General features: G+C 37.3%; 1 protein-coding gene across 3 annotated transcripts; it reads left to right on the forward strand.

Annotated features, from left to right (window-relative positions):
• Positions 1-1,109: 1,109 nt before the first annotated feature.
• On the forward strand, positions 1,110-11,604 carry LOC125657196 (uncharacterized). Of its 3 annotated transcripts, XM_056144388.1 has the most exons (9): positions 1,110-1,503; positions 2,384-2,500; positions 3,593-3,913; positions 4,247-4,336; positions 5,145-5,302; positions 5,859-6,584; positions 6,740-8,032; positions 8,818-10,170; positions 10,341-11,604. In XM_056144388.1, exons 2-9 carry the CDS (start codon positions 2,455-2,457, stop codon positions 11,472-11,474), a joined length of 5,121 nt encoding a protein of 1,706 aa, XP_056000363.1. In that variant the 5' UTR covers positions 1,110-1,503; positions 2,384-2,454; the 3' UTR covers positions 11,475-11,604. The 3 variants fall into 3 exon arrangements, with proteins under 3 accessions (XP_056000363.1, XP_048743802.2, XP_048743803.2); XM_048887845.2 differs by lacking the exon at positions 2,384-2,500; XM_048887846.2 differs by lacking the exons at positions 2,384-2,500; positions 4,247-4,336.
• Positions 11,605-12,648: the final 1,044 nt, after the last annotated feature.

Raw genomic sequence — 12,648 nt, forward strand, 5'->3', positions numbered from 1 at the left:
ATTTTGATGTTTATCAAGAAAATTAATGGAAGGGAATTTCATATGGTTTATATTTAGAACATGACAATATTAGATTGTCACACATATGCATTCTGTATCTGTACAAAGAAATGTCTTTGATTTGTGTAAGATGCATATCAGAAATGTTAAAAACTTCAAATCAAACTCTACGCAGTGCTTTAGGTATTATTGTTCCCGGGTGTATTTTGGTGTTGTTTTTTAATTATTGTTAATTATTTCATTATAATCAGATGCAAATACATACTATCTTGGAGTCACCCAGGCTTTGAAATCGACAAGATGAAATCTTCACACAACAGATAATTATTTAATGCAAATAAATTTCCTGGAATACTCTGCGGTCTTCAAGTACAAATATGAATATTCACGACATGAAATGAACTATAACACGCCGTTTAGCGGGGTTAATTAATGGAGGTAAACAGGTAGCTGTCAGCTTGAATTAATGTGGCGTTATAACTAGTGGGCAAGGGGATGCGACTCGTGGCACGGATCCGGCGATTTACGACCCCGGGGCCTGGTCTTGTCTTCAGTATAGGACAAAAATCGCTGCACTGGCGCATCTTGGTCCTCTTCACCGTCATGTGCAATCCACACGATAGGCACATCATAAAAACTAAATGGAAACCACTTGTGTGCGGGAATGTGAACTGTCTTTCATTGCGTTACAGAAAATTGGATTGCCTGCTTTCATAATGGAGGAAATTCCTGTGTGATTTTGAGGCAGGTAGATAGCTATAGAAAAACAGCTTTACTTATTTGTAGCTCTAATTGTGCATGAAAAAATTACCACACGAATTTAAAAATCTACAAAAGTACTTCACGGACGGTCTGGTTTATAGTAGAGTAAAGGACAATAAAGGTGCATATTTTGATGTAAATTCTCGGTGTTATTTAGAAGCAGGAGCCCCCTAGGTAACATGATTCAGGCACAGTACTTCAACACCCTTAGGTGTATCTGACAATTGTTGGCTCAGCAATATACACAGAATCTGTAAAGCCATTAACCCAGAGAAATGCTTTTCACAGTTGTTTCCAGTGTTTGTGTATATTGCACAATGGAATCAATTATGACGTATGCGCCGCGTTTAATATAGTTTTGTTACTGTGAATAATACATTCGGCTGAAATAATCTAATTCTGAAGATATATAGATATGATCGATCAATTATAGGTTACCAATTTATCAGTGATAATTATTGAGTGACTTCATGGTGTTTTTAAATGTACACGTGGTTTGCCCGTGCTGTTTGTGTACGGAGAACGATTTGGTCCGGATTAGAGACGATTTTAATGCTAAGCGAAAACATCAGTGAAAACCTGTCAGACGGGTCATCACGCGCACACCCGAGGTCATCCACCCATGAAATTCGCTCTGTGTATGAAATGCGGTTGTGCCTGAAATGTGCAGCAGATAACGGGAGTTGAGGAATTTACGAGAGGGACTTCATAATTAGGATTTGGGGGTGAAGGGGGTAACAGGTAAGGATATTTACCTTTGTGACCTCAGTGACAGGCGAGAGTGTTTGATGAATTTATGTGTTCTAAGTTGGACTAATGCTAAATGTCACCGAATGTTACGAGATCAGATGATGAAGGCATTTATAAAGATTTGACAAGTGATGATAGGTACTGGTTGTACCCTCTCTCTCTCTCTCTCTCTCTCTCTCTCTCTCTGCACTCTACATTAACTAGCTGAGATAGTCGGTAATCTACTTGTGTTCAAGTTGTCAAAGCATTATAATTACACTGGTAAATGGTGTAATTTCTGCACTGAGTATTATTTGGAATTCAGAGTGATCTTGTATCTAGATCCATGTCGATACTGAACCCCACCCTGTCTTTGGTGTCACAATCAGTACATCATATATATATAGTTAGTTAGTTGTTATATATATATATATATATATATATATATATTGGTGTCACAATCAGTACATCATATATATATAGTTAGTTAGTTGTTCTATATATATATACACACACACACACACCCCAAGGGTATATTGCTCTGTTCTGGATGGAAAATATTACGACCAGCACACATCGTGATAATAAACACATAGAAGCCTGGAAACTCGCCTTTTTTTAGCTTTCTCCAGCCTGTACACTATAATTGTATGTACTCCGAGAGGGGATATTATCCAGATCTTTTATACCATTAGTGCCATGCGGTATTATTCATTTTTTATATATGTGCTTGTAGTACTATTTGATTTTTTTCACATGTCGACGTCTCCTCCGACACCTAATAATCCTAATCCCATCTAGTGGAGAATCGAACAGTTGCAATCTACATAATTATTCCTATTGATTTTAAAAACGACGACATAACTGAATTTTTGAATGCTAATTTACAAAGGTGCATCACATTTGCCAAAAAAAAAAGTCAAAACGCCTGTAAGAGACCCTACTCCACCCCCATAAAGTTTTATGATAATTATATCGGAAATCAACAAGGAGATCGGAAGCCTTTGTGGTAAATTTTCTATTTTTCTTGTATATAAAAATGACACATCGATAAAATCTTTTCTTACCATTAAACCAATTATCACACCCGTAAAGTAGAATTAAGGATCCTAAAGCTACCCCTATCCCACCCGGCCAGCGCTTTACCTTTACTTAAATCCTTCATTTACTGACAACGACCACCACAAATCTTATATGGAGAAGGAGACTATTAATGAATTCCTAGCCTTAGAACCACGTCAATAGATTTGCTGATCTGTGGAGAATATGCATTAAAACTCGCCTAATTTAAAAATTCCTTCGCAGCAGATTTCACAAATCTTTATCCATGTCTCAATATCTACACACCCCCTTCTTTCATATTTTTTTGAATGAAAAAAAAAAAACCTGTGCATAAGTACACCCATTTTACGTAATGTATTAAATGTAACTAAAGGCGTGTCTCTCCGAAATCTCGTTCGCCAGACTAAACGCGCAACAATCACGGAGAAAAATCTTCTATTCATTATTGTTTTCTTTAGGATAATCGTGTGCAGATTCCATATATTGTGTTTCTTGAATAAAACAAAATAAATCATATTGATAAATAATGATAGACATGGGGATTATTTATATAAAACAACGGAAGCATATAATGACATACATGTATTTTGCATGATCGACATTGCTCATTACAAATATATACAAATTACCTCCTTGCTTTTAAACTCCCATTACAATGTAATAAAAGAAAATATGCTCATATACCTTTAAATAAAATCAAAATAGAAAGCCATACAATTGACAACGTATCAGTAACACACACTTATTGACGTATGGAGACAAAAATCGATAGTGTAAGTAACTTGCTTTTACGTTTCTATCTTAAAATACATGTACGTGGTAATTGATCGTATATATAAAGTACACAATATTAGTCTTTCTGTTTATAAGAAGAGAGGTCTTGTCAATATGCTACCTGTGTTCTTTTCACAGAAGTCCGTGGTTTTTACTTAAGTATTTTTAATATTGTAGATGTCACAAGTTCTTACGGAAGCGTTACCATGGATACGTTCGGCTAGAGTCAGTCAGATGTTCTTTGTATGTTGCTTGTACATTTCAGGTACCACTCAGAGACATGCTATAAACGAGATTGTGTCAACAGTGGTTGTCTGTGTGAATAACATGCCGCGTTACGTCATCCTGCTAAAACTGATTTTAACGTCAATTGGCGTGACGTTTTTGGCAACCGAAGGCAGTGAACCAGACGGACTCGTGCTAAGCACCAGCGGAGACACAACAGTGCTAGTTTTGATGGACATCCACAAATCCATTGACCACAACAATGTCTGTGCTGATTTTTCAACAAGGACGGCGGAACTGGTTTTCACTCTGGAATGGCTGAATCAGAATATGGTCAAAAATGGGAAAACTCCGAATCCAGGTAAATCGGATCAGGATTCTCTTCAGGAATGTATTATTCTTGGAATTGACGCTGATGAAAATCAATCGAGTTACAAGTATATCTACTGGCCTGCGTTCAAGATTGTAACGGCTAATCAAGTCTGCTAGGCTAGATGTCTAGGTCTATTGAACCTATACTGTATGAATTAACGCTTGTTGCTAGTCTAGATGTTCCTTCAATTTCATAACACTATCTAGCACTACATAGCCGTTACGATTTTGAACGCAGCCCTACAAAGTCCAATTCATCAAAAACAAATTAGAAATTTAAAGATTAAAGACTTTTACAATTTATAAAACTACACTTTTGCAGGTTTATTGGTTTACGACACGTGCGGTGACGTCAAACGAACATTGCTCATTTTGGGATCTGTCTTCGTCTCGGACAATATCAGCGTATCAAGTAAGACAAAAACAGCTTCCGTAAGCCATAATACTCATAAACCAGCTTACTGTACAGTGAGCATAATATTCATAACCCAGCTTACTGTACAGTGAGCATAATACTCATAAACCAGCTCACCGTATACAACGTTTCTTTCGCTGTCATCAGAAATTTCATCATTTGATACATGTATATATTATAATAGCGTATTCATATTATGCATTCCGTATTTATCAGACATTTGAGATTGTTATTACCCTCAGAGAGCTCACTTTTATTATACACTGTTCAGAAAACAGAAGAGAGGAAATCTTGATTAGCATTTCCCCCTTTCGCTTTCATATTTCATTTCGTGACCATTCTCGTTCGTTCAGACAGCAACATGACAAACTGAATTAAGTCAAATTGATCAAATTATTAGTGTTTATTGGGTATTTGTTAATTATTAGTGTTTATTGGGTATTTGTTTAATTATTAGTGTTTATTTGGTATTTGTTTAATTATTAGTGTTTATTGGGTATTTGTTTAATTATTAGTGTTTATTGGGTATTTGTTAATTATTAGTGTTTATTGGGTATTTGTTTTGAGAGCTTTCCTGTATAGAGACACTTTGTAATCACTTGAACTCTTTTCACACATTGATTGACACATTGAGCTCTCTGTGCATCATGTGTATAAATAAGTATCAATCAATACTCTCCAGTAACGAAACTTTCAAACATGCCCGGATTATGTCAAAACTGTAAAAATTGGAACTCTTCAAAAGGAGGTAGAAATATTTGTTTATAACAAGTGTCTTTAAGGGCAATTTTTCCTTTCTCTATAGGTGTGATATCATATGGCAACCCTTCAGTACACTCCAATATATCTAATTTTCTTCAACCTTTTGGGATTCTTCACATTCACATTAACCAGTCAGCCCACGTATCGACCCAAGAGAACTTAGAGATAGATATTGGTACGATTTCTCCATGGAAAATTCGGGTAAGTCAAACTCTAATTAAAATTAGATATTCTCTAACCATTACACTGGAGAAGGGTCTGACAGAATTGCGTTTAAGGTCATGTTATTTCACCTTTCACACTTGACCAATCAAATGACGGATTTCGCTACCATGAAAATTTTGCTGTTATATCCAAGCACTTGACATTTATCATATGCATGTCAATAATTACCGAGAAACACAGGAGAATAATCGAAGAAGGTGGCGGCGGCCATATGCGATGTTATTTAGAACGCCACGGAAAATATATTTTAACGATAATGTATGCACGATATTTAAGATCTTCCTTTGCTCCTTCTTTAACGCTGATATTTGAAATTCGTTTGATATTTTCATTGATCGACGCCATTTTTTATGAACTTACAATCCGAATACGGTTCAGTAAAACAGTTTCTGATTGGTCCTTGATTCTGCTTCAAACTATTGTTATTGGTCGAATATTCATTGAATTTTAATGAGCATACGGATGCATACAGAATATAGGTGCTATACTTATTGATGCATGTTCTCTCTAAGTTCAGTTACTTTCATTGTAGGATATTTTAAGGATTATAACAGATTTGGACTGGAATGAGTTTGCTGTGGTATCCTCTAATCATCCCTCAGCTATAACATCACGTGATTTATTTCTAAAAATGTCTGCTCCACATTCCCTTTGCATTACTTCTGCCTTTACTTTTGATGACGTTAAAGATTATGATTCGTTACCACGCCTCGTCATCCTCTTTGTGTCGGCAGACGACAGCTATGACGTAATCACGTCCAACAAAGCTTTTTCTAACAGCCTGGTTTTGGTCACTGCCGATCATTGGGAAGATCTGCCTTCAAATTTTTCGGACATATTTTTATATCTCGAACATTTAAATACTTCAGCAGACCTTGTGCGGTATGTGGAAGAACAAATTGAAGATATGTCGAACAATTCATCTGTTTTGAATTCATACAGAAAATATAACGGCTGTGTGAAAAAGGAGAAAGGCGTAATCTGCAAGGGGCAGACATTGGCGATGTTTCTGCCTACTCGTTTTGTTGGAAGGGATATTGAAGCCACGGTGTCGGCGCTATTAAATGCACGTAATCTTCTAAAGCACTTTGATTCAAACAACTGCTCAGGTTCCGATCTTTCTTATTGTCGTGGAATGGATGGATTTCAGGCAATTCTCTCGGGGTTTTCTGATAGCAGTCTTGGTTTCATTGGGAAGTACCAGTTGTCGGGTTACTTTGGTGGAGAAATGACGTCGTACATGAATCGTGGATACATCGTAAGTACATGTAGTTCGATTTTGTTTATCAATGTTGAAAAATTTGAATGAATGAATTTGTATTATGTTACAAAGGGATACAATCGGACAGGCTTTAAAGTGTAGCCAATGTAATTAAAATATAAAAATAGTTTGTTATATATTTTACTTTGCAGACTGTTGCAGAAGTGCATAACAAAAAATTAGAAGTAATGAATACTATTACATGGGATCGATTGAAAACCCTGTCTAGTGGTGCCTGTCCCGAAGGCTTGTGTGTCAACTGCACAAGATTGCCGGGGCCCCTTATGGAAAAAGAAAATGTTGTGCTAGAGGGAGATGTGAATATCAGACTTCGGCTACCACTCACAAAGAATTCTCCTGTTGGAAAGGCTTGTAGTGTTTGGGATATTGATGGTGTGGCTTTGGCAGAATATATGAAATATGAGCTATTGGACATTCGAAGACGGTTCCCAAATGTGTTACACAATATTAAGTTGGGAGGCGTTGTTCTCGACTCGTGTCAAAGAGAATCAGTTGAAAACGAAAACATATTTGTGGATATTGAATATGTAAGTGACGCTGATCTCCTATCATATAATTCTGCCCCCTCTGGAAATCGTTTCACTGTATCGTCTTTAGGTGTGTCACTCGGAAAACCAGAATCCTCTCATTTCGTGCGTGCATCAATAGACCTGCTGATATCATTAAAATGGACGTACGTAAGCATATTATTTTCACCAGGAGAAACATTGTTAACAGAATTCGAGAACTATCTCCGAAGAAAGGAAAATGATATATGTATATCGAATAAAGTAGCAATAGATGGGAATTTGACAGAGATAGCGATGACACTGCAGAAGATTTTGACGAAATCGAGTGGTGGCGCTCTAGTTCTGCTTACAAACGCCAAAGATACCTCGCTGTTTCAGACGGTATTATTCAACATCAACAATGCTTATAGTGGCGCTAATTTGATTACATTTCCTTGGAATCAGGGTATTATCATACACCCGGGAACTATCGCCATTTTGCGGTCAGAAAGTCTAGTTGGAGATGCTGCGTCAGTGATGCAAAATCTTAATCCATATGTTAATGACAGCGACCAGCTTTTGGATGGTATGCACAAACACAAATACAAATGTAGCTTGACAGTACACCCAGAGATGGTTTATCCGGACATTTGCCCAGCTTCTCCAACATTTGCAAATGATACATTGTCGGACGCCACTCTATCTGCCATAAGAAATGCCGTTGAATCGACTGTTTTGGTATTGGACAAGTACTACCAAGATGCCTGTCCATCGCAGATGGGCAAATGTTACAGCATGACTAATGATGTAAATCTTCAGAGGTATCTTACTGCTATCCCATCAGATAACCGTTACTCACCCTCATTCAAGGAGCTTGTCACGAATAAAGACGTCTTCATTTACCAGGGAAATTATTCACATTCATCACCATTGAAGGTAATTTTTCAATACTGTCATGTACAATACATGTGCATTGGAAAGCATTAAAAACAATTCCATGACATTTATTTAGTCTCATGTCGACGTCACCATTTCTGGTGAATGGCTGAAAGCTTTAAGCCTTTGCTTGTCGCTTTCAGCCTTTGAGCAGGGAAGGATCTTTATCGTGCTACACCTGCTATGACACGGGGCCTTGGTTTTTGCGGTCTCATCCAAAGGACCGCTCCATTTTGTAGCCTCTTACGACAAACAAGGGGTACTGAGGACCTATTCTAACCCGGATCCCCACGGGATAATATTTAACAACAGATTATACGAACAAAACATGGGTGGCTGTGTTTATAAATATGTTTTGGGCTTAGTTTGTTTTGAATAAGTATATATATATATATATATATATATATATATATATATATATAAGATTCCTTTAAAAACGGATGTTTGAAAGTTGAAATATATTACCCCTAACTATATACATGTACATGTTATTATTAAAATTGTACCACTGTTTTTTACTTGATTAAGAAATAATGGGAATAAATTACATTCCATGCGGTACATGAATGTATTATTCATTTTACTTATAAAAACATGTATTTTATTGTTGACAGAGGTCTAGCAAGCGTCGTTAAAGGATTAATAAGGGGTTGCGAATCCATCCACAGAAGGATTTCATCTAGATATACAAAATAGTGCTAGATATCTTAATACTTATAGATCTATGAGAATAATTTGTTTATAACGCCTTATGTTTTTTTTTTTTTTTTTTGGTTTTTGTATAGGTGGGATCTATAGACACAGACGGAAATGTTTCTGCAGACGGGAATGCAATCATGACTTATAACGCCGACTTTGTACCCTACACTGCTGTCCACCAATGTCCAGACTGGTGTTCAGAATGCTCTGGATGTCCATCAGCTGCTACTGACGACAGCAAAGACTTGTATCAGTCAGGGGATGTAGTCTTAGCGGCATTGTTTCCCATTCATAAGAGTGTTGCATCTTTTTGTGATGCCTTGGCCACGGATAAACGAGCAGATATGATGATAGACGCTTTCCTGTTTGCGCTCACCACAGCTAAAGATCGGTATCCGTACCTTCTGCCTGGGGTTCTTCTCGGCAGTCTTCTGCTGGATACGTGTTCGGACGTCGGCGCCACATTACAGACTATAATGAATTTTGAAACCTGTCGAGCTAGTTACGCAGACAATGGAATGATTGCAGGACCAGAGTTACTGACCTTGTATGTAAACGCTGACTCGGGGAACATCTCAAATCAAATTCAGGACACTGTGCAAAGATATAAGAAGGTTTCTTTGGCAATAACTGACGAATTGCCATCTTCACATGATGATGTCACTTCTCGATTTTATTATCCATATTCTAAAGCTGGTATACGTACCATTGTAGAAATTTTAAACTATACACAGTGGACATATATAGATATCATTCGATCAAACAATACGATGTATGATTCCGTGGTGACTGACCTCTTGTCAGCTTGTAAGTCCTTCAATATATGTGTTCACAGAGTGATCCCAATCGGTAGATACATGGATTCATCAGAGCCAACCCTCACAGTGGGTGTGATCCTGGCAGATATGGTTGAAATCAAAGAGTTTTTCAAGTCTCTTATTTCCATACCTCAGGATCGGTCCTTTATCGTAGGCGAAATCGTGCCATCGTGGAAATATGTATCAGGCTTTACACTTCCAAAGAACGCACGCATTATTGCTATCGAACGCGTTGGAAAACTTAATACAGATTTGATGACAGCTATTTCTAATAGTTCACACATTTTTAAACGGAATCCATGGAAAAAGGAATTTGATAACGCTTTGTCTGGTTGCTCTACTCCTCGATGTAAGTACCAGGCAGATCCTCAAATAGCTTCTAAAATCGTGTTTGGTGTCGATGTGATTCTCCATGCCTTCCACAACAGATATAAGCATCTGTGTCCAAACTATTACGGAGTCTGCCAAACGTTTGCGAAAGAAGGAGTGCAACTTCAGAGAGATCATTTGCACAACATCTCCTTCAAGTATCTTGATAACATCCAAGTAGATTTTCCTTTCAAAAATATCGAGTCTTGGGCATTTGTTATAAAGAATTTCAAGGGGGCGTCACTCGTTGATGTAAGTACATACATGCCAAGGACTATGAATATGTTCCTATTCAATTTTAAATGTATAATTACCAGAAGATAAATTTCATTTGATAGCAATGAAATTTACAATATTTGAAATACACCATGTTTTTTGGAAGCTTCAGACTTGGTAATTCTGTGTCCTTTCTCTATTCTCAGATCGGCAACTACTCGGATGGCGTTCTACACTTGGAGAGTATATACGACACAAACGGTCGGATCTCTCTCGGACAGGAACCTCGGTGCTTCAGTAATTGTCGTTGCGTCGGACTCGAGAAGGAGGCGAACGAAACAGACACTGAGGATTTAAAAGTTGATCCTTATGCCCAAACCGAGCTGAAGTTCTTCAAATCCACCGCAGAACTCAACAAGGAGTTGTGGACTATAATAGTGTTAATAATAGGAGTCGGCGGATCATTCGTGGCTTTGTGTTTTGTGATTTACGTTTTCCATAAAGTGTGTGCTGGATTCCTGTCTAAACGCTACGTGGGCCTGGGTATACTGCTGCTCGTTTCCATAGTATTTTTGTTCTTATCCGTTCTTCCGTTTGTGTTCACTCCCAGCAGAATGGTCTGTTCAACAAGATTCTTCATTCCAGGTTTTGCATACACATTGTCATTCGCAACAATAATGACGAAGATAATGTCCCTTAGATCGTACAAGCTGATCGGTTTGGGCGGCGAGTTGTCCAACATCAATCAGTTTCTAACGGTGCTATTTATTACGGGTGTTCAGGTGGCAGTTGGCGTTCATTTCTGGTACATCGAAGATAACAAGTTAGGATTTCTACGCACAAAACTAAATGACATAAATGAACCAGAGTACGCATGCGTGTTTGATAGAACTGAGTTTGTGAAATATTTAGTGTTTGTTATGTTTCTTATAATGCTCAGTGCAATATATTCCATTTTCGTGCGAAACGAAACGAAAAACATGGGTGAAGCTAAATTCATTATGATTTATTCATGGTTATGCATAATCATATGGGTGTCATGGATTGCCACTCTTTTAGTTTTGCCAATTCATTGGGCGGAAGTGATCGTATGCATTGGAATTTTGACATGCGCAACACTGATGACTCTGATAGTATTTTTACCAAAATTACATCGGATCTCGCGTCTCAAGTACGATATCAAACGGTCAGGGATGGAGAATGGGGGTTATAAAGTGGATCCCGACTTCATGTTCGAGAGACCGTACACACTGCCGTCGACGTCACGGACCTCATTCAAATACTCGGATAAGACTAACCCTAGGTTTATATCCTCTTTTGACACAAGTCTTAGTTACTAAGACAGTATGGCTCAAATGCTCTTTCTAGAAATGTCTTGAATATATGACGATGCTGTTAAATGTTTGTAATATTGAACATATTTGTTTTATCTGTAATACTGTTAGAAAATAAATAAATATTTTGACATTTCTGGCAAGTTAAATATGAAATGAGTAAAACATTCATATCAATAAAGAATTCTTATTAATGATTAATTAAGAAATGTCTGGGTTGTTTGTATTACGTATGCGGTGGGGTGGGTGGGTTGGGTGAAAACAAGGGAATCTGGAAATAGTTCGTTAAATCGGTAATCTGGAAACCGTGTATTCATAAAATACCCCATGTTTCCATTATTTGTAAAGAATTGCCATAATAAAACAACCCAAACATTTATTCTTATAATGATATTTATATTTTATGATTTAAAACGTCTTTATACATATCAAGTATAGGTTTTTATACGGAGTTGAAGGAAGACGTGTCTATCACAGTGACTATGAAAATTGATTGTCTTTTGTTTTACGCAGATTTGTGAATATTTCAGCCTTATTTGAATTGAAACATCAAACTAAACCTTTGGTTAATGTAGATGTTAATTTTCATATTTTTCAGTTTCGTACACTTTGCAGCAGTGTAAATTTACTTTTCAAACAATTATATGTAAGTCTAACTTATAGTGTTAAGTCGTAAAAATAGTAAAAAAGAAAAATGTTCTAGTGGTCTGTGACATCTTTTAAAAGTCCTGGCTGTTCCCAGGATTTCACAGAAAAACAAAGTAACTATTACTCTTTTGCCAGCATATAATTATAACTTTGTCCTGTGCTTCCAGTGTTTTGTATGGTTGCTTTACAGCCCTTTGACAATTTTGTTATGTATTTTCAAAGATCTTCAATCATACTAAGACGTCACCAGATGTAGATGAAGTGTCACAAATTTGAACGCAAGTATATCGCCCAGGGCCGTTGCAATGAGGGTTCTTTAACGTGCGAACGGGACCTCGGTTTTTGAGGTACCATCAGAAAGAAACGCGACATTCGCTTCTAATAAATGCCAAGCGTTTGACGAAGGCGCAGTCACTACCTGTTTTGCATCTTGGATTTAATGCGGTCAAGTAAGATTGGGGACTCTAACTCACGACCTCCAGGTCATGAACCGCCAATCCACCGCAACCGGACGCATGTTGCAAGACTACCG

The sequence above is a fragment of the Ostrea edulis genome, chromosome 7 (assembly GCF_947568905.1).
Source record: "Ostrea edulis chromosome 7, xbOstEdul1.1, whole genome shotgun sequence".
Classification (NCBI taxonomy): domain Eukaryota; kingdom Metazoa; phylum Mollusca; class Bivalvia; order Ostreida; family Ostreidae; genus Ostrea; species Ostrea edulis.